Raw genomic sequence first — 23,193 nt, 5'->3', positions numbered from 1 at the left:
CAATCCGAGAGAGTCCAAGCAGTTGCAAAGGCAAGTGGATGAGCTAATTAGTCAAGGGTATGTGAGGGAGAACATGAGTCCTTGTTCGGTTCCAACCCTCTTGGTACCAAAAAAGGATGGGAGTTTTCGGATGTGTGTGGATAGTAGGGCTATCAACAATATTACCATCAAGTATAGGTATCCCATACCAAGGCTTGATGACATGATTGATGAGTTGCATGACTCTTGCATCTTCTCCAAGATAGACTTGCAGAGTGGTTACCATCAAATCCGAATGAGAGAAGGGGATGAATGGAAAACAGCCTTCAAAACCAAGGGAGGGCTTTTTGAGTGGATGGTCATGCCTTTCAGCCTCTCCAATGCACCAAGCACCTTCATAAGGTTGATGAATGAGGTATTTAAACCTTTTTTGGGCAGATTTGTTGTTGTTTAATTTGATGACATATTAGTGTATAGTTATAGTGAGGATGAACATAAAAACCATCTTAGGCAAGTGTTTGAAGTGTTGAGAAAACAAAAATTATATGCTAAGATGGAGAAATGTGAGTTTTTTATGGAGAGGGTAGTCTTCTTAGGCTATGTGGTTTCAGGAGAGGGAATTATGGTTGATCAATCCAAGGTTGAAGCAATTAGAAGTTGGCCCGAACCTAAGTCCATTAGTGAAGTAAGAAGCTTTCATGGTTTAGCCTCATTTTATAGGAGATTTGTACCCAACTTTAGTACCCTAATGTCACCAATCACCGAGTGCTTAAAAAAGGGGAATTTTGAGTGGACAAGAGAGGCAAAGGATGCATTTGAAGTGATTAAAAAGAAGCTTTGTGAAGCACCCATTCTAGCTTTACCCGATTTTTCTAAGTTGTTTGAAGTGGAGTGTGATGCTAGTGGAGTTGGGATAGGGGCGGTCCTTACTCAAGATAAAAGGCCATTAGCATATTTTAGTGAGAAACTCAATGATTTTAGGAAGAGATATAGCACTTATGATAAAGAGTTTTATGCCATTATTAGAGCCTTAGATCATTGGAGTCATTATTTGAGGCCTAAACAATTTGTATTGCATTCGGATCACCAAGCTCTCAAGTTTATCAATGGGCAACATAAGTTGAATTCAAGGCATGCCGAATGGGTTGAGTTCCTTCAATCCTTTTCATTTGTATCCAAGTACAAGCAAGGAAGTACTAATGTAGTTGCGGATGCATTATCAAGGAGGTACTCCATCCTTTCCATTTTGGATGCAAGAGTACTTGGGTTTAGCATGATAAGGGAGCATTGCAAAGAAGATGAAAAAATGGCCGAAATTATGGCTAAGTGTTCAAGGGGGAGCTTTGAGGATTATGTGCTTCAAGAAGGATTTTTGTTTAAGGGAAACTGGTTATGTGTACCTCAAGGGAGTTTTAGAGAATTACTTATAAGAGAGGTGCATGGAGGAAGGCTTGCGGGTAATTTTGGGGTTACCAAAACCTTGGAGATTCTTAAGGATCATTTCTTTTGGCCCAAGATGATTGGGGATATCCAATCTATAGTGGCAAGGTGCGGGTTTGTCATAGAGCTAAGAGTCATTTCAAGCCAGGGATGTACACTCCATTGCCCATTCCTAACCAACCATGGGAAGACTTGAGCATGGACTTCATTGTGGCATTGCCGAGAACCTAAAGAGGTAAAGATTCCATCATGGTTGTTGTTGATAGATTCTCTAAGATAGCACATTTCATTGCATGCAACAAAACCAATCATGTATTACATGTGGCTGAATTATTCTTTAAAGAAATTGTGAGATTGCATGGTGTACCAAGGAGCATAGTGTCGGATAGGGATACAAAATTTCTTAGCCATTTTTGGAGGTCTTTGTGGAGTAGATTAGGTACCAAACTTTTGTTTAGCACTTCCCATCACCCCTAAACTGATGGTCAAACCGAAGTCACCAATAGAACCCTAGGAACATCCTTAGAACCTTGGTGAGCAAGAGTTTAAGAGATTGGGACAACAAGTTAGCTCATGCTGAATTTGCCTATAATAGGTCCCCTAGTGCTACCACTAACTACTCTCCTTTTGAAGTTCTTTATGGCCTTAACCCTATCACTCCCATAGAACTTAGTATCCTAACCCTTGATATCCAATTGAGCCTTGATACTAAGGAGAAGGCCAAGTCCATGAAGAAGCTACATGAAACAATTAGGGCTCAAAGTAACAAAATCTAATGAAGACTATAGAAAGAAAGCCAACAAACATAGGAAACCCACCATTTTCCAACCGGGTGATCTTGTATGGGTTCATTTGAGAAAGGAGAGATTTCCTTCCAAGAGGAAAAACAAGTTGGCACCTAGGGCCAATGGTCCCTTTGAAGTCCTTAAGAGAGTTGGGGATAATGCATATAAAATTGATTTACCCTCTGAATTTGGCAATGTTTTGGCTACTTTTAACATTGAGGACTTGTCTCCATACTTAAAAGATGGCATACTTTCGGATTTGAGGACAAATCCTTCTCAACCCGGGGAGGATGATGAGAATCCAAGCCCATCATGCTCATCACAAATGCTAGGGATTTCTATGAAGACTCAAGGACAACATGAAGAAGAACATTCGGCCCAAGCAACCTAAACACTCAAGGAAGCTCACAAAATTGTCCAAGAGGTCTTAAGGTTCCAAGGCACGGCTCAAGCCCTATTTTGTGACCAAAAACGTGAACAATAAGTAGGAACAAGTTACATTGGCCCAAGCCCAAGCCCAAGTTTTGGGTGTCATTTGATTCAAATTTTGGAGGAAAATCCCTAAAATTGTTATTAAGGACATAGGTCCTCAAATTAGGGAAAGGTTGTCCATGACATTAAATGGCTATGGCTTGCTTTTGGCGTGTGTGGTGGAGACTTTTTGTTTATTAATTTTCATGTAATATTTTATTGTTTTCATCACGTAATATTTGCTAGGGTGAATCCCTTAATTTTTGTAAAGCCTATTTAAAGGCCACTTGATCATTTTTGTAGGGAGATTGAATATTGAAGTGAATAGTGCTTTGCCTTGAGAATTGTTTTTCTCTTGTTTCCTTTACCCAAGTTCGGCCAAACTTGGTGGTGGAGTGTCTATCAAGCTGGTGGAGTTTCCTTTAGGCTTGATTGATTCCTTGGTCATCTCTTTTGTAAGTTATTTTTCTTTAGCTTCAAGTTAACTCTTTTCCGGATTTTGTTTTGCATGGTGTGTATGAATCCGTTTGTGGTGCATTTGAGCATGAGTGCCTTGTGTTGATTGGAGTTTGATATAAAGAGTTGTTCTAAGGTGTTTTAATGGTTGTGTGTGTGTATGGAGGGTGTTAGCCGAGTGGTCTTAAGGAGTTGGCAGAAACCCTAGCCTAGGTGGAGTTAAAATTGGTTGTTTTAGGGTAGTATATGAATTGTGGTTGTAAGAATTCATATCAGTATTGATTATGAAGAAACCTTTTCGCCAGTTGCCATGATTAAATCCATCTGGATTTTACTTGCGATTGCTGCATATCATGACTATGAAATTTGGAAAATGGATAACAGAAACAGTGAAGAGGATGTGTATATGACACAACTTGATGGTTTCGTTCTTTATGGACAAGCTAATAAGATATGCAAGTTGCAGATGTCTATTTATGGACTCAAGCAAGATTCAAGGAGTTTGAACATTCATTTTGATGAAGCCATAAAAGAATTTGGTTTTATCAAGAACGACGATGAGCCTTGTGTTTACAAGAAGGTAAGTGGGAGCACAATGACATTCTTGGTGTTGTATGTCAATGACATACTTCTGATCAGGAATGATATATCGAACTTGTAGTTGGTAAAGACTTGGTTATCCAATTGCTTCTCCATGAAGGACTTAGGAGAAGCAACCTACATTCTCGGAATAAAGATCTACCGAGATAGATTGTGTAGGTTGGTTGGTCTAAATCAGAGTACATACATAGACAAAGTACTGAAGAGATTCAATATGGAAGAATCCAAGAAAGGATTTCTTCCGATGTCACATAGTGTTTATCTCTCTAAGGATTTGTGTCCTAAAACACATGATGAGAGAGATAGAATGAAGAGGATCCCATATGCGTCAGCAATTGAATCCATCATGTATGCCATGTTATATGCTCGGATTGACGTCTCATGTGCATTAAGCACTTGTAGTAGATATCAATTGGATCCAAGTGAGTAATGCCATGTTGTATGCTCGAACTGATGTCTCATGTACATTAAGTACTTGTAGTAGATATCAATCGGATCCAAGTAAGCGATGCCATGTTGCATGCTCGAATTGATGTCTCATGTGTATTAAGCACTTGTAGTAGATTTCAATCGGATCCAAGTGAGCGATGTCATGTTGTGTACTCAGATTGATGTCTCATGTGCATTAAGTACTTGTAGAAGATATCAATTGGATCCAAGTGAGCGACACTGGATAAGTGTCAAGGACATTCTTAAGTACCTAAAAAGGACTAAGGATATGTTCTTAGTTTATGGAGGGGAAGATGAGCTAACTGTAAGACGATACAGTGGTGCTAGTTTTCAAATAGATAAAGATGATTTTTGCTTGCAATTCGGGTTTGTCTTTTGTCTCAATAGAGCTGGAGTGAGTTGGAAGAGCTCGAAGCAAAGTATTGTAGTGGATTATATGATTGATGCTAAGAATATCGCATTATTTAATGCAGTTGTGTAGGAGTTTGAATCAAGAAGTTCATTACTGAACTTGATGTGGTTCTAAGCATTGCTGATGTAGTAAAGCTCTACTGTGATAATAATGGAGCCATTGTTGTAGCTAAGGAACCACATTCTCACCAGTAATCCAAACGCTTACTTAGTTGATTCAATATGATCTAAGAAATCGATCAGAAAAGGGGATGTGCAGATTTGTAGAATACCTACTAACCCACTGTTAAAGTTTCTGTTGCAGCAGAAGCTTGATGGGAACTGAGGGTCATTCGGTGTTAAGTATATGAATGATTGGCTATAGTGCAAGTGGGAGATTGTTAGAGTGGGCGGCTTAGAGCCAATCAATTATTGTTGAATTGACTCTTTGTAATGATGTTTATTAATCAATAAAAGGCAATTTTCTTCTATATCATGTAAATCATAATTGTGTGTATTGATATATGTTCTTAGGATGATAGAACCACGACGAGGATATCAAGTGTTTCAAATATTGATAGTGAGAACCCTATGATCACATACAGTGGCTATTTTAGAAATGACGGTAGCCCAATATTATTTTGACCGAGGACACAGATAATACGGTAAGGCTATCATAGTGTTGAACGATCCTATTGAAAGGCAGTTACTGATCTCACTTGTCAAGGTTATTTGCCGACAACTAGTGCAACACATGGGTGCTTGTTATAGGCAAGTTCACTAGACAGACCTACCAGAGGATTCCATATGGATGGTAATCCCAATGTCTATGCAATAAATCTTCCAATGAATAGTGATACATGAGATCCTTAGACTTGAGATCACCAGAGCGCCTTGTGCACCGATTGGTGTAGTTTGACATTAGCCCAATGTAGTTCTATTTAGAGCTATAATACGGTAGTGATTGGCTACATTGAGGAGTGTATCAAGACTATGGTGGATTGAAAAAGGATTCATTACTCCCAGGTACGAGAGAAGGTATCTCACGGCGCAATTCAGTGAATGACAATGACACTAAAGTTGTGGCTACAGTGGGACTGAGTTGTTGCTCAATCCAATTTATTATTCCGGTCATTGGTCAAGTAACCGAATACAAAGATATTGAGGATAACTAAGGTTGACACTATTTCTATACCTCAGCCTCGATGAGATAACAAATAATGAAAGGAGTTGATTGCACGGTAACCATATTGTTGATAGGTAGCTATTTCGCTAAATCCGAATTTATCGAGTGGCCATGATGCCTTGCTAGGGGCCAATCTTGGTCTGTGTATGGTGAGGTGATTGACTGGTGTCAATTGTGACACTAATCACTGCCGATATAATAAGGAGCATACGAGTCACACAGTTAGAAGATAGTTTAAGGATGGTGAATTTTGGAATGGTATATTCGTCTTTTAGATGAATGGGCATATAGGTAATTTTACTGCGTAATTAAATTTACTGAGGTTATAGCCAATGTCAAGTTTTATTATTGGAGTAATTTAGAAAAAATTATAAATTTAATTATTAGAGTTAATAATAACATTTAAACTAAATAATTACATTGGGTTAATGTGCAATTCTACCTAAAGTTTGGGTTGTTGATAAACTTAAGGGGTGGAAGGGATATTTGCGTCATTATATAAATGAAGCAAAATTAGGTTTATTCAACCAAATTCATTTTGTGGCTGTGGAGAGCTTTTGAAGAAAACTTTCTCTTGTTTTCCCTACACTCATTCTTAGAAATACTTGAATCCTTAAAGCCAAGAATTAATTCTAGCAAAACTGATTCTCGGTCATTGGTGTACGGTCTTTATGTGGATGACGTGAGTTTGATTCCATTCTCGAATCTGTAGAGAGATCGCATTCAAAGACATTGACGGAACCTTCAAGCGCATATAGAGAGGATCTGTTTGGAATTCGATGATCATTAGATATTAAATGGGAAATGGTTGACATATTGATTTGCAACATAAGACGTAAGGCATTCAGCAAAATGAAAAACTTGCAATATTAAACATAAAACTTATACTAAAAAAAGATATATTCATATATACTTGTTACTAAGAACATATTTACCTAGTAAACTAAAACATTGCCCCCGCACTTAATTGTCAAATTTTTATTTTTTTATTTCATTTTATATTGAATCTTAAAAGTTACTATTCAAGATCAGCATCTTTCTCCTTACACATGCTAGCTCCCCAAACCTTTATAAATCACTCTCATGTTGCTCTTAAGAGTTTTTTTGCTTCACGGATTTTGTGAGGGAATGGTAATGGGAACCCTCTATCCTTTCCGATTGCATTGTTTCCTCCAAATATTTGATATGTGCAACCTCACTATGCCATTTCCTTAAAAGGTACAAAAAGAAATTACAGAACTTTCACAAGATTAGGAATCCTTATTCCGTTCATGTATTTAACAAAACTTGTAGCTTAAACCTCTAAAAAACATGTTTCATTTATTTATTTATTTATTTATTTTTATGTTGTTAAACAATAATTATCAAATTATAAATAATTTAATAACTAAATTCTACCATAATGTGTAATTTGACGTTTAGGGATATTTTATTGTCCTTCTTCAAGAGGTCAAGGCATATCCTATTTCACAAACACAAGTACTAGTATATGGAAGCTTGATATTATAGAATTAAAACTCGTTGCAATTCAAATATAGATCTATGTTTGTCAAGTAAGGCATTCCTTTATTTGTTCTTTTCTAGTGTATACATGGAGATTTACTCTTCTGAGGCCACTCCCCATTGAATAGAGTTTAGTCTTATTTCTATCGTAAAGATGAAGTCTTATTTGCCTATTTTCTTTTGGATGCTCATTCTTGCGTAATTTTAATTTTGTAATAATGATTTAAAAATTTATTATGAATCTCATTTTCTTTTTTTTGAATCTGTAAAACAATTTCGTTTTTTTTTTTCTTTTCTCGAGTTAGAATAAGTTCCGAATGAGTAGACGAGTGGTACAATGACATGTCATGTGATTGGTATTTGGTACAATGTCACAATTAAGAGCATTTAATAAATTTGGTTTCTGGAGGCTCTTTTGGGCCTTATCCGGTTATCCCTCCTAGAATTCAATACGCTAGTTGCGGATACTCTTTTTCGAATATATAAGATTGAATATACATAAATCCAACAAAACTTCGTTTCTTAGGTAACGGTCATTGTTCATTATTGCTTTTCCATTTTTTATTTTTTGTTTTTTGTGTTATCCTCTCTTTCCCAGGTTCGAACCATGAAAAATGCTACGACTTCTCCTATAATCATTTGTCTCTATCGTTTGCTAACAGTGACAGAGAGACTTTAGGATACACAATGATGACACCATGAAGAATATAAATGCGTAAAAACAATATAGGGTTACTAATCTGCCATGCTTTTAATTACAATTATCTAGGTTAAAAGGTTAGTTAATTGATAACGTGCGCAGCATTGATTGGACAGGGACACACACGTGATATGGATTATGAATATGAAATAATGCAGCTTTTAAAGTGGTTCGGATGCTAAGGTAGCAAGTCCTACATCCACTGATTTGTATTGATATGGTGGGTCAGGTCGCTAAAGCGGACTGACTTACAAATGATTGAAAAGTAAATGCAAAGCTTTTTTAGAGAGAGAGAGTTCAAATGTAAAATGATCGAATCCCCCTAATGAAGGGGTCTTCCTCTTCTTATACCAAGTTGAATGCGTGTAATCATCATTAAATCCTTGGGTTGGTGTGAATGTCAGGACATAATCTGACTTTACGTCCCACTGCCCATTTCCCAAGTTGATTTTACGTGATTTGGAGCAGGGGAGCAGACACGTGGGAGCTCCAGGGCGCTTGGCAGGCCTGACGTGCCCTTACCGTTCTGACAGGAGCAGGCCACGTTTCGTCACATGACTCCACGTCAGCCCTTGATTTCCCAAGCATAACAGAAGTCCCCTATTTTATAAAGTTTGAGGATCGAACCTAGGAAACTAAGTCATGCCGCAATTTGAGGATCTGGTAGTTTCGACTTGAATGGAAGAAGCTCGGGACAGGACCTTTTGCGAACACGACCTCGCACAATTCTTGCCCAAACGACCTGACAATCATCATTTTAGCGACCTGGATTCATCGGATGCTCTTTTCCGTGCCTTGGAGAGATTCAATGAACTTGCATCCACGCTGTCAGATGCTCTGCACGTGTTGCAGTGTTTGTTGGGTGCATTAAATGCGTTGTGTGCTGACCCGACGTTGTTTTGACAGCCTTAACTGGACGACGCATTTGAAACGATGACCCTCATCACAGCATTTAATGCGACGTGGGGCGCATTAAATGGGGGAGAGAGAGAAGGCTATCGTTTCGGTTCCGAGAGGTAGTAACTGTCGATTCGCAGTCCATATAAAAGCTCACATTTTTCAGATGAGGCCACCAAAATCCCTTTTGCTTTGAGTGACAAGCCTTTGCAAACCGAAAGTTCTTCTTTTCCGATTGGCACTTCTTAGACATCTGAAACAAGATTCGGCCTTGGTCATGCATCCCAGAAGGTAAGATCCTTTTTCTTCTTCCTCTTTTTTTTTTTTTTTTTTTTTTTGTTTGGTTGGTGGGCAATGTCGTTGGGTCTCCTGGTGTTTCACCAGAGGCGCGTCGCTGTTGCTGGACTCGAGCCGTGGGTGGCAGCTCGAGTTACTGTTAGGGTTTAAGGAATTTGTCCCATGCTGCCGCACGGGACAAAATGCGAAGGCTAAAATGACCGTGTCTGTCGGTGTTGCAGACTCTGGAATGGAACCGTCAACATCCGGACCCGAGGAAGGAACCAGATCATCCTCGCGGGAAGCTCCCACAGACGTATCCCTTGACGTCTTCTCGGTTCTCACCCGAGAAGAGTTTGATGGGATTAAAAAATAGTACAACGTCCACGCAGAGGTGTTTCTCGACCACAGCCGGTCATCTCGGCATCCTGCTAATGGCCTTGCTGCGATCTCCGAAGAGATCTTCAAGGGTGGAGGGATGATTCCCTTCCATCCTTTCATCAGGTCGATCCTAGATCACTTCGGGATCGTACCAATGCAGCTGACGCCAAACGCGTATGTCATCGCCGTCGCGATGTACATCGCGTGCTAAGAGAGCGGCTTGGGCGAGCCAACGGCGGTGGAGCTCGGTATTGCCTACTATCTTAAAAAGAGTAGGGACAAGGATTCATAGTACTTGTCCCGGTGACCTACCATCGCCAAGGGGATACATAGCTATCCCAGCAACGCGGGGGCCTACGAGACGAAATTCTTCTTTTTCTGCTATGATGGCTACTGCTACTTTCAGAAACCAAGTAGGTTCTTCCTCGCTAGGTATATTATCTGTTCGCATGCTTTATAATAACGACCTGTATTCTTCTTTTGCAGTTAATAGAACAACCAGCCAAGACTTGCTCGACGACCTGGACAGGCTCGTATCTTTTGGAGTCCTTCCCGAGGAAAGCCGGGACGCGAGAAAGCTCGTGACAACCGCGAACTTGCGGAAGTACGGTTTTATTAGTAGCAAAGCGTCTTTAGAGCCCCTAAAAGGTAAGTTACATTGATTTCCTTTCTGGTTGCGGAATAGTTTTGTTAACTAACACACTTGCATGCAGCAACTATGCCTCCGAAGGAGTCCGAGCAACCTTGCCGAGCATCATTCATCTTCCCTCGATCGAGAAGAGAGAGAGCGGCCGAAGCTGCTCGTCCCATTCTGGCACAACCGGTGCAAACAGCCGCGCCTTCCCAGCCCTATCCTGTTCAAGAAGCGACCAGGACAGAATAGGTCGCTCAGGCACCACCTGCTCGCCCAAGGCGGAAGGCTCCAGCGCAGAGGTCAAAGAAGAGGAAGCAGATTCAGACCGACGAGTCGGAGACTGAATCTGAGGAAGAACCTTTGAGGTCACGACAGGACTCAAGGAGGTCGGGCAAGGAACCCGTGAGCGAGGCGATCACTGCCGACAAGGCGAAGGACTCACCGATGTTGGACTCATTGGGGAGTCTGCTCGAATACTTGCGGCCGATAGTCTATTCTCTGCTCGAGTGTGGGCTATCGGAGTCGTATGATGAGTTCGCTGATACGGGCGACGACCTGATGACCACGTCATTCCAGCATCTAAGCAAGGTAAACGAGCTGCTCTTAAAGTTGTCCGCCGTCTTTATTTTTCTTTATTCTTTATTCTAACTTCACTTCTTGCTCGCAAGCTTTGCTTGCGATAAGGATGTCTATGGAGAAGACTCGGCTAGGGGCCGCAAAGGGGGCAAGCGACCTAAAGGAGGAGGTTACGAAGCTGAAGCAGAGCCTGGAGTCCATCGAAGCAGAAAGAACACAAGCATTCGAAGCGGCGAACAGGTATCTGAACCAAAAGGATGCTGCTTTGCGAACAGTGGACTTCCAAAAGGTGGAGCTTGAACGACGTGCAGAGGAAGTGAAAGAGCTTCAGAGGACAACTACTAGGCTCTCCAAGGAGGTCGGAGAGAAGGACCAGCAGCTCCAGACGACCTCCTCATGGGCTCGACGAGCTGAACAAGAAAGGGAGGCTTCCGAGAAGGAAAGACTAGCTCTCGAGGCCGAGCTCCAAGAAAGTTGGGAAAGAATCGCTTCACTGTCTGAAGAAATGCGAATCCAGGCAAAGGAGACCGAGGACAAGGCCGCCGACTGGGCAATCGGGTCCATCTATTCCCTGCGACCAAAGAACCCGAATCTGGATATTTTCGACCTCCCAAAGGGGTGGCAAGAGACTTTGCGGGTTCTGGCGGAGGAAGATGATCAAGCAGCAGCGGCCATCCGACGATCCGACCAGGCAAGGAGTTCTGGTCCTGCTTCGAAGGATCCCCCCGACCAGCCGTAGTGTAACGAGTCTTCACTCCATGGAGATAAGGTCTTAATAATTTTTTTGTACATAAATGGAAATACATTTTGCTTTTAATTACTGCTCGCTCTTTTATACATAAGTGCACTTTACAATTCAGTTTTATATAAGCAATATTACATGTGAATCGTTACAAGTGAACAGAATAAATGCGAACTGCTTAAGCGAACAAAATAAACACGAACTGTTTAAGCGAACAGAATAATACTTTGCAACAAAGGGGGAACTAACAAAATCAAAAACTAATCTATAATGAGAGATGAGTTCGGGATTACTAATAATATGGTCGGAGGTGTTCGGCATTCCAAGCTCGGGGTACTTTGGAACCGTTCAATCTTTTGAGATGGTAAGTCCTCGGTCTGATCACCTTGTCGACCCGGTAAGGTCCTTCCCAGTTAGGTCCTAGTACCCCTGCACTTGGCTCTCTGGTCCCAAGGAGAACTTCCTTTAGCACAAGGTCCCCGACCTGGAAGTCTCTTCGTTTGACCCTTGAATCGAAAAACCTCTTTGCCCGCTGCTGGTAGGCTGCTATCCTTAGCGAAGCCTTGCTGCGGTGCTCCTCAACGAGATCCAAACTTGCCCTTATTAGTGCTTCGTTTTCAACCTCGTCGTACAAGTTTCTCCGAAGAGAACCAATTCCTATGGCTAGCGAGAAAGGGGTTTCTGAGGTGGAAGTTCTTGGAGTTGTCCTGTACGCCCATAAGACTTCGGGGAGATCGTCAGCCCAATTTCCTTTGGCAGCCCCAAGTTTGGCCTTTAGGGTGTGCTTGATGGTCTTGTTGACTGCTTCAACTTGGCCGTTTGCTTGCGGTCTGGCGACTGAGGCGAATTTTTTTATGGATGCCCAGCTCGTCGCAGAACTGCTTGAACTCCTCGTTATCGAATTGCTTTCCATTATCCGAGATAAGGGTGTGAGGAATTCCGTAGCGGCACACTATGTTCTTGAAAACGAAGTCTTTCAGCTTTCTGATCGTGATCGCGGCTAGCGGTTCAGCTTCCACCCATTTTGTGAAATAATATACCGCGACCACGGCATATTTGACCCCTCCCTTTCCAACTGGCATGGGACTGATAAGGTCGATCCCCCACATGGAAAATGGCCAGGGGCTAGACATCGTTATCAGTTCGTGCGAGGGGGCTCGCGGAATGTTCGCGAACCGCTGGCACTTGTCAAATTTCTTAACAAAATTGTGCGCATCTTCTTGGATCCGGGGCCAATAATATCCCTGACGAACAACCTTGTTCGCGAGAGATCGAGCAGCCGTGTGGTTACTGCAGATCCCTTCATGGATTTCCCTCATGATGTAGTCTGCTTCTTCACTGGTTACACATCGGAGGAAAGGGACACTGAATCCTCTCTTGTACAACTGGTCCTCGATGAGTGTGTAACGAGCAGATCTTGCTCGCACGACCCTTGCCTCGACCTTGTCGTCTGGCAAGGTCCCATCCTTCAGGTATTGGAAAATGGGAGTCATCCAGGAATTCGGTTGAGTCACATTTACTACCTGTTCGGCTGATCTGATAGTTGGAGCATCCATGAAACGAACAAGAATGTTGCCTGGAGCCTCTGAATCCAACGACGAGGCTATCTTTGCTAAGGCATCCGCTATAGAATTGCTATCTCTGGGGATCTGAGTGATTTCAAAGTGCTTAAACGACCCCAGAGCAGTCTTAGCCTCTTTCAGGTAGCGGACCATGTTCTCTTCCTTGGCTTGGTATTCCCCTAGAATTTGGTTGACGAACAGCATAGAGTCGCTGTAAATGCTGATCGTGGTTGCACCCATTTCTCTGGCAAGTCACAACCCGGCGAGTAGGGCTTCATACTCTGCCTCATTGTTGGTTGCCTTAAACCCGAACCACAGAATACCATGAATTCGAGCCCCCTCGGGGCTTATAAGGAGAAGGCCTGCACCGGCTCTTTTCCTGTTTGATGACCCGTCGACATAGAGGTTCTAGGTCGACAGGTTCTGAATACTTTCTTGCACGACTTCTCTAGGCTGTTGCTCGCTTGGGAGATAGGAAAATTCTAAGATGAAGTCTGCAACAGCTTGCCCTTTAATGGTCGATCTGGGCTTGTACTTCAGGTTGAACTGGCTCAATTCCATGGCCCATTTGAGCAGTTTACCCGAGGCTTCTGGTTTCTGGAGGACCTGCCTGAGAGGGTAATTAGTCATTACGTTGATTGTATGGGCATGGAAGTAAGGTCGCAGCTTTCTGGACGCGATCAGCAGAGCAAAGGCTAGTCGCTCCATTTCCAGATACCGCACTTTGGCATCCGATAGACGCTTGCTTGCATAATATATTGGCCACTGTGCCTTTTCCTCTTCCCGTACTAAAGCTACACTTTCCGCGAACTGGGAGACGGACAGGTAGATGAGCAGGATTTCCTGTGGGAGAGGCTTAGAGAGGAGAGGTGGCTTTCCAAGGTGTTCTTTTATACTCTGGAACGCCTGTTCGCATTCGGGAGTCCATTCGAATTTCTTATTGGCCTTCAGAACATTGAAAAATGGTAAGCAACGGTCTGTTAATCTCGATATGAAGCGACTAAGTGCCGCTATCCGCCTATTTAGACTCCTGACCTGCTTTTTGCTGGTCGGGCTCTCCATATCAAGCAGAGCTTGGATCTTCTCGAGGTTCATTTCTATGCCCCGCTGATTAACCATATACCCCAGGAACTTTCCTGATGACACCCCGAACGAACACTTGAGAAGGTTTAGCTTCATTCTATACAGTCGGAGGATGTCAAACATCTCAACGAGATGTGCAATGTGTTCTGAGGCGACCTGGGATTTGACCAGCATGTCGTCCACATAGACCTCCATTGTCTTCCCGATCTGGTCGGAGAACATTCAGTTGACCAGCCTCTGATAGGTCGCGTCCGCATTCTTTAGGCCGAAAGGCATGACTTTGTAATAGTATAGCCCCCGATCCGTAATGAAGGATGTATGCTCCTCGTCTGGCCCGTACATCGGGATTTGATTGTATCCCGAGTATGCATCCATGAAGCTTAGCAGCTCGTGCCCTGAGGTGGCATCAATGAGCTGGTCGATTCACGGCAGAGGGAAGCTGTCTTTCGGGCAAGCTTTGTTGAGGTCGCTGAAGTCTACGCAGGTCCGCCACTTGCCGTTTGGCTTCTTTACTAGGACCGGGTTGGCAACCCAGGTCAGGTAGAGAGCCTCTCGGATGGACCCGTTTCAGAGGAGGTTCTCCACTTCTGATTTTAGTGCGTTGTACCGCTTCGGATCCATCGCTCTTCTTTTCTGGCGAACCGGTTTGGCTTCACTGCTGATGTGTAATAAATAGCAAATAATGTCTGGGCTGATCCCGACCATATCTGCATGCGACCAAGCAAATACGTCAATGTTTTCCTTTAAGAAGCTTATCAGTTCGGAAGCGAGCTGAGGGTTGAGACAGCTTCCAACCCTTAACACTTGGCTCGGCTCTTTTGGATCAACCAAAATTTCGGACAGATCCTCAACCGGGCCGCTAGGAGGGATTTCCTGGATTCGCGGGTCTATGCTATCCTCCACTAGACTAGGCTGTGGCTCGATCCGGCTGATCGCCATAGCCTGGCGGGGCACACATCGCGAAATGCCCTTTCCCTTGCCTGCCATCTGTACCGCTTTTACATAGCATTCGCGAGATGCGCTTTGCGATCCGCTTACTTCCCCTATCCCCGTTGGAGTGGGGAACTTCATCTTGAGGTGATAAATGGAAGTGACTGCCTTGAAGCTTCTCAACAGAGGTCGCCCCAAGATTCCATTAAAGGCCGATAGGCAGTCCACGACCAAAAATTCCGTAACCCTAGTCACCTCATCGTAGTCGCCGAGCGTGACTGGTAGCTGGATCGTTCCTTTGGGGATCAGTTGATCCCCTATAAAACCGTAAAGAGGCATCGAGGCTGGCTTCAGGTCAGCCTCGTCCAGATTCATTCTATTGAAAGCGGTCTTGAACAGGATATTCACAGCGCTTCCGTTGTCCACAAGCATCCTGCAGACATTATGACACCCTATCAGGGGCGTGATCACTAGGGCGTCCTCATGAGGATGGTGCAAGCAAGCTGCTTCCCTTTCGTAGAAGGTGGTCGGATCCTCCTTTTGAGCCTTTTGTGGTCGCTGTGAAGTATTCATTACTGTTTTCTGTTTTACACAAAACCCCCAGCTTTGTTCACATAACATCAAATTCGGCTAGACACTCTTCGTGGGATCGACCCTTGCTTACCCTATTTACAGTTCAGTAGTTAGGTTCGGAAGTTTTAATTCTGGGTGCCTACGACAGCACGCCAACCATATACCCTAGGAACTTTCCCGATGACACCCCAAACGAACACCTGAGAGGGTTTAGCTTCATCCTGTATAGTCGGGGGATGTCAAACATCTCAGCGAGATGTGCAATGTGTTCTGAGGCGACCTAGGATTTGACTAGCATGTCGTCCACATAGACCTCCATTATCTTCCCGATCTGGTTGGAGAACATCCAATTAACCAACCTCTGATAGGTCGCGCCCACATTCTTGAGGTCGAAAGGCATGACTTTGTAATAGTATAGCCCCCGGTCTGTAATGAAGGATGTATTCTCCTCGTCTGGCCCATACATCGGGATTTGATTGTATCCCGAGTACGCATCCATGAAGCTTAACAGCTCGTGCCCTGAGGTGGCATCAACGAGCTGGTCGATTCTCGTTAGAGGGAAGCTGTCTTTCAGGCAAGCTTTGTTGAGGTCGCTAAAGTCTACGCAGGTCTACCACTTGCCGTTTGGCTTCTTTACCAGGAATGGGTTGGCAACCCAAGTCGGGTATAACGCCTCTCAGATGGACCCGTTTCGGAGGATGTTCTCCACTTCTAATTTTAGAGCGGCGTACCGCTCCGGATCCATCGCTCTTCTTTTCTAGCGAACTGGTTTGGCTTCACTACTGACGTTTAATGAATGGCAAATAATGTCTGGGCTAATCCCGACCATATATGCATGCAACCAGGCAAACACGTCAATGTTTTCCTTTAAGAAGCTTATCAGTTCGGAAGCGAGCTGAGGGTTGAGACAGCTTCCAACCCTTAACACTCGGCTCGGTTCTTTTGGATCAACCGAAGTTTCGGACAGATCCTCAACTAGACCACTAGGAGGGATTTCCTGGATTCGCAGATCTATGTTATCCTCCGCTGGACCAGGCTATGGTTCGATCCGGCTGATCGCCATAGCCTGGCGAGGCATACATCGCGTAATGCCCTTTCCCTTGCCTGCCATCTGCACCGCTTTTACGTAGCATTCGCGAGATGCGCTCTGCGATCCGCTCACTTCCCCTATCCCCGTTGGAGTGGGGAACTTCATCTTGAGGTGATAAATGGAAGTGATTGCCTTGAAGCTTCTCAACAGAGGTCGCCCCAAGATTCCATTAAAGGCCGATAGGCAGTCCACGACCAAAAATTCGGTAACCTGAGTCACCTCGTCGTAGTCGTCGAGCGTGACTAGTAGCTGGATCGTTCCTTTGGGGATCAGGTGATCCCCTGTAAAACCGTAAAGAGGCATTGAGGCTGGCTTCAGGTCGGCCTCATCTAGGTTCATTCTATCGAAAGTGGTTTTGAATAGGATGTTCACAGCGCTTCCGTTGTCCACAAGCATTCTGCAGACATTATGGCACCCTATCAGGGGCGTGATTACCAGGGCGTCCTCTTGGGGATGGTGCAAGCGAGCTACTTCCTTCTCGCAGAAGGTGATCGGCTCTTCCTTTCGAGCCTTCTGTGGTCGCTGCGAAGTGTTCATTACCCTGATCGGGTCGTGATATGCTTCGTGAGCGTACCTTTCCTGCGCTTCTCGCGTGTTTCCCGCGAGGTGCAGACCTCCGAAGATTATGTTAACACTGTTGTACCCGCTGCGATCACGACGCTTTTTCTATTGCTCCCCTTGGCTCTCTTTTGGCGAGTCATCAATATACTCCTTGAAGTGCCCCTTTTTAATGAGCTCTTCGATTGCCTGCTTTAGGGCTCGGCATTCGTCAGTATGATACCCGTTATCCCAATGGTAATGGCAGTATTTTTTGCTGTTTCTGGCCGTAGCAGGTGTTTTCATTGGTTCTAACTCACCAAGCAGGCTGGCCTCCTCGAATTTGTCAAGGATTGCAGATATAGACACGTTCAGCGAAGTGTATTGGGCTCTGTCGCGGTCGCGACGAGGAACAGGAGCATAGGACTTTTTGTGCTCGTAGCGAGGTTTCTTCCCTTTTCGCTGATCATCAATGTCTCCTTTGCGATCAGCTCCCCTATTTTCTCCCCGACCAGACATACTGCTGGAAGTGCCGTGATCGCGACGGCGGAGTGCTGCCAATGAATTCTCTATTCGGAGATATTTTTCTACAAGGTTGTAAAATCTGGTGAGGGAAACATCGTCCTCAGCCTGCAGTTCTTTCCACAGGTCAGTTTGCGGCGAACTCCAGCTATTATAAGTGTTCGGATGGACTCTTCTGGGGCGTGAGCCACCTTGTTGAGTTCTCTGTGGAAACGGTCGATGTAAGATTGCAGGGATTCGTCTCTTTCTTGCCTTATGTTGCTGAGGTAGCTCAAAGGCATCGAAAACTTCCGATTAGCTTGGAAATGCCATAGGAACATCGTGCTCATCTGAGGCCACGAACTGATCGATCCCGCTGGGAGCGACCTTAACCACCGCTTGTCGTGAGAAGTCAGCATCACGGCCAAACAATGGCATTTTGCAAAATCCAAAACCTGGTGGAGCTCCATCAGGTCGTTGAACTCATATAAATGATCCTGCGGATCATGGTTCCCATCAAACGGCCGCATATCGGGCATTCTGAACCCCGGTGGGAGTGGAGCAGCTAGCACTTCGGGAGAGAAAGAGGATGCAGAGGCGACCTATGCTTGTTCATTTTGTTGCTCCCTTAACCTGTCCAGAGCTCATTGTAGCTCCTCAATTTGTGGTAACGGAGCCAATTGGGGGTTGCTTTCACCCATGCGAGTCCGGCCTTCGCGATTACGGTTCAGGAAAGTCCGGAGGTCGGATTCCTCTTCGCCTCAGCCGGCATTTCCGGCCACACTCGACACACGCTGGCTAGAGGCGTGTGAAGGCGATGGATTGCGCGGGGTGTTTTCATGACCCTCGCGGTGGTATGAACCGCCCCGCGAGGTATGAGGGCCACCCGCATGATAACGATCGGGATCGTTCTGCTGGCGGTGATAGGAATCATCGCGCCCGGCATTTTTGCTTGGGTTCGCCTGCGACGTGGCATGGGACTGCTCGGGATTCACTTTTTCGCTGAGTCTCAGCTTTACCGGCACCCTGCTCGGGGCACGATTTGTGCTCGCTGGTCCTTGGGAGCCCGTAGGCTTACTTTTTGCCACTTGCTTACCCTTACGTCTACACGCTGCAGTGCTCGCGGCACGGGCTATTGCCCGTTGCCACGCTTTCGCGCGACCTACAGGCGTCTTTGGCAGTTGCACCGCCCCAGCTGTTGTAGATGACATGCCTTGGTCCAAACGGTCCAACCTTTGGTTGACCGTCTGGAGAGTATTGTCGAACCTCTCCAGGTAGCTTCTGATGGCGGGGTCGAGTTGCGAAGCTGCCGGGATATCCCCCGCAGCATTTTGCGAGACTGGAAGTACCCTAGAGGGGGTATCCCCTTGGGTCAAGGGGACTCCTTCAGCGCGCTGATTAGCTTGCACTGGCTCAGATTGGCGGGCCATTTGTTGCTGTAGGACCAGTAGGTCAAAGATTCTCCTGATGAAGGGTAGACACTAAATCAGCCTTCCTCTAGCGCCAAACTGTTGATGCGTGATTCTAACACCAACTAACCGTCACGTGTGTAACGTTGATTGGTCAAGAGACACACGTGATTATCAAACGAAAAATGTGGAATGAATGCAATAAAAGCTTTTTAAAGTGGTTCGGATGCTAAGGTAGCAAGTCCTACGTCCACTGATTTGTATTAGTACTGTGGGTCAGGTCGCAACAGCGGACTGACTTACAAATGGTTATGAAAAGTCCAAAAAAGTACAAGAGAGAGAGAGTTTTTCAGTGTAAAAATGGTCGAATCCCCTTAATGAAGGGGTCTTCTTCTTTTTATATCAAGCTGAAGACGTGTAATCATCATTAAATCCATGGGTTGGTGTGACTGTCAGGACATAATCCGGCTTTACGTCCCATTGCCCTCTTTCCCAGCTGATTTCACATGATTTATTGCAGGAAAATGGACACGTGGGAGCTCCATATCGTTTGGCAGGCCTGACGTGCGCGTATTGCTCTGACGGGAGCAGGTCACTCTTCATCACGTGACTTTCCACGTCAGCGCTTGTCTTCCCAGGCATAACAGTGACAAACATTTGCATAAAGTTTAAAAGTAAATTCCCAGAGGTGAACGGACATTTGTGTTAGATAATATTTACTTGGTTGAACAGACACTCATGGTACAAGAGCAATTTTGTGTTAAACTAAGCAAGCATACTCTTTGATAACAGCAAATTGACAGAGAAAGAGAAATTTTGAAATAGAGATAGAATTATTGATATCCAAGTGACAAAAATATAATAACATTATTCACACTACAGTCAAAACTTAATCCACTAAAGTTCAGCTAGTGTGTGAATATCAAATGGGTGAGCATCCGAAGTCAGTATAGCAGTGAATGATCTTGCAGCTGAATATAAATTTGCAGCCTCAGATGGATGTGTTCCATCCCAAAACACGCGCAAAGACCTTGTAACACACGGCTTTGAAGAAGGAATACACGTTAAAACACCATTATGCATCTTCAAATTGGCAACTTCACAGCATGGACTATTGTTCACTAAGAATCCATCTACACCAGCGAGTAGAGATCCCAATATCCCATAAGAATCAATGTAGATAAACTTTGCGTCTTTGAGATCGTTATTGAGATCATCAACTAGCGATTTAAGCCTGGAATTAAACAGCTGAATGTCTTTGGTTTTGTAGTCTACACATAAAGATCCAGTTGCGCCATACATCGCGACACTGCCCGGTGAACATCCGATGGGGCCTAATCCAAATAGGGCTACTTTTCTTGCTCCATAATTGTACAAAGTCTTTAATTGTTGAGAATATTGTTGAGTGAGAGCAATCGCATATTGCTCTGGTGTGTATTGGCGACTTGTATCATAAAACTCAGGCAACAAGTAGTTGTTAATGTAATCGTTGCTGCCGATTCCAACTATGTAAATGCACTTGCTTATTGCTCTGGTGTGTATTGGCGACTTGTATCATAAAACTCAGGCAACAAGTAGTTGTTAATGTAATCGTTGCTGCCGATTCCAACTATGTAAATGCACTTGCTTATTGCTCTGGTGTGTATTGGCGACTTGTATCATAAAACTCAGGCAACAAGTAGTTGTTAATGTAATCGTTGCTGCCGATTCCAACTATGTAAATGCACTTGCTTAGGTGCTCTGAAGCCGATTCCTTATCTCCTAATATGCTTTCAATGCGCGAGACTATATTTTGATGATTTTCTAATTGCTTGTTCATGCTAATTACAGCTCCCTGTCAAACTAATTATAATCAAATTTGAGGAATATAGATATAACTGTAAATTGAAATTTTAGCAAGAGTAGAATTGTTGACCCCCTGCTGTTAAACTAAATAAGTCCCACTTTTTAATATACTCCAGCTAAATAGGTTTTAAAATGTCCCTTTTTTTTTTTTTTTCCTTATAATTACCCATAAATTTTACAAATACCTTTTACTTAATTCCTTGTTTAAAACTACACTTAAACTGGCCAATCGTGAATTATCATGCACCTCAAAGTTGTATAAAAAAATTATATAAAAAAGTTGTAAGTATAGTTTTATTATTTTTATTCTAGATGAGGAGCCCATTATTAGTACACCCTATTTATATTTTAAAATCTCTTTTAGGATGCCACTTATTTTTAGACCTAAATAGGTATTTTCTTTGTCCAATTTTCTAATTTTTTGAGATTTAAATCATCTCTTAATTTATTTAGTCAAGGTTTGTTAAAATTCATTGAAATATAAGATGGTGTGTGTGTGTGTGTGTATAAGTCTCCTAAACTTAAGATTTTGTCTTCCTAATTACTAAATAGATTTTCTGTATTTTTTGTACTTCTTCCATCAACCAACAAATTTATATACATATTCTTAAAAGAACTTCAACCACTCCAAAAAATTCTACTAGTGTATATTACATATAAATTAAGTTTTATAATGGCACAGGCTTTGTCCAAACTTACCAGGGTATTTGTTGCAGTTTCGTCACGAATTCCAGCTCCTCCAGATGCATAATTTATACCTTTCAGAATGTCTTGATCACCTTTACTAGCTGCATGAGCTGGTATAAAATTTTCAAATCCTAGAAGTTGAGCTACAACAACAATAAATATGACTAAGTTAGTTGTTGGATAATAATTTGAGGGAAAAAAAAGTTGAAAAAAAGTAATTTTAAACAGAGAATATTACTATAAACCCACTAGTAAAACTATTCGAAGTTTCAAAAATAACAAAAACTATCCCTGCAACAAGCTTAGCAAAATTAATGATGTTTATTGTACATGATAAGGGGAATTTTCTTATTTCTAAAACTTTAGGGGGTTTATGGTAATCATCCCCGTTAAATATACAGAAGAAAATGCATGAAAAAAGAAGAATTGAACCTAAAATATCAGCGAGGTTTCGGCCATTGGTAAATCTTCCTGTTGGCCCTTGAGGAAAGTCAACACCATATAGCGGGTAGTTGACTCTAGTCTTGTTTGAAAGGTTGTTATTATTTCCATTGTCGTATAACGAATCTCCGAAAATGAAGTAACAAGGAACTTTTTGAACGCCATGAACAACCCAAATAGTCGACAAGTTCAAAATCAACATCACTAGATGCCATTTTTTAGTCCCCCATGCCATTGAGAGGTTAAAGTTGATGTTGAAGAGATAAGGGGAAAAGGGTTGATCAAAGAGAAATGAGAAATTTAATTTGATAAAAATGAAATGAAATTGTTGTTATAAGAGATGAAGAATGAGTTTTGAGGAGGAAGAAAGAAAGAAAGGATAATTAGAAATAGAGAACGTGAAGGATGTCCATGTGGATTAAATACTGTCATCCATTACAGGAAAAATAATATAGCACTCAATGGGTCGGTGAGAAGTGGGACTGCAACTTTCATTTTTACATTACTGCAGAATCGAGAAGAAGATTATAAAATAGATAAAAATTGTCTGGTTGGGTTTATAATATTTTAGACTTTTTAGTGGCTCACTTCTTCCACGAGGAGTTGAGGTGATCCCCTTTTTACGAATGAAAAAAAGGAGGAAATAAAAAGGGTCAAAATTTGACTAAACTTTTATTTTAAAAAGAATCAGGATGTCCGGTATTTGATATCTACTGAAGCTGTCACATTAGACTTTGATTGAATGCGAACGCGGAACAGCCAAACGCGTTGATATGAAGAAAAGAAAATAAAAATGGCCAATTTTGTTTATTTCTTCTTACATAATCTTAACAAAAGATTAGTGTGTTCCCGTTGTGTTACAGGGAATTTTTGGAAAGGCCACGTGTCCCGTTATGAGGGCCAATGATCCGTTAATATCTTATTGCCCTTTCCCCGTTCGGTTACCTAGCAATTCCAGTAAACCTCCATATATATGTTTCATGAATAAATATGATGCTAGCTCCCATTCCGTTCAATTGTGTTCTTGAACATACATTTATCAGCGGAAATGACCATTTTAACTAGAGAT

General features: G+C 43.0%; 1 protein-coding gene across 1 annotated transcript; it reads right to left on the bottom strand.

The window, feature by feature from the left end:
* Positions 1 to 19,992: 19,992 nt before the first annotated feature.
* On the bottom strand, positions 19,993 to 22,385 carry LOC116122904 (GDSL esterase/lipase At5g45670-like). The gene is made up of 4 exons (XM_031408709.1): positions 22,116 to 22,385; positions 21,696 to 21,826; positions 20,891 to 20,985; positions 19,993 to 20,682 (listed from the first exon to the last, which is right to left on the bottom strand). Exons 1-4 carry the CDS (start codon positions 22,357 to 22,359, stop codon positions 20,049 to 20,051), a joined length of 1,104 nt encoding a protein of 367 aa, XP_031264569.1. The 5' UTR covers positions 22,360 to 22,385; the 3' UTR covers positions 19,993 to 20,048.
* Between the last annotated feature and the right edge of the window lie 808 nt (positions 22,386 to 23,193).

The sequence above is a fragment of the Pistacia vera genome, unplaced genomic scaffold (assembly GCF_008641045.1).
Source record: "Pistacia vera cultivar Batoury unplaced genomic scaffold, PisVer_v2 Contig1389, whole genome shotgun sequence".
NCBI lineage: Eukaryota > Viridiplantae > Streptophyta > Magnoliopsida > Sapindales > Anacardiaceae > Pistacia > Pistacia vera.
The sequence above is the reverse complement of the archived record's forward strand: the minus strand, read 5'-3'. Positions and strand labels throughout refer to the sequence as shown.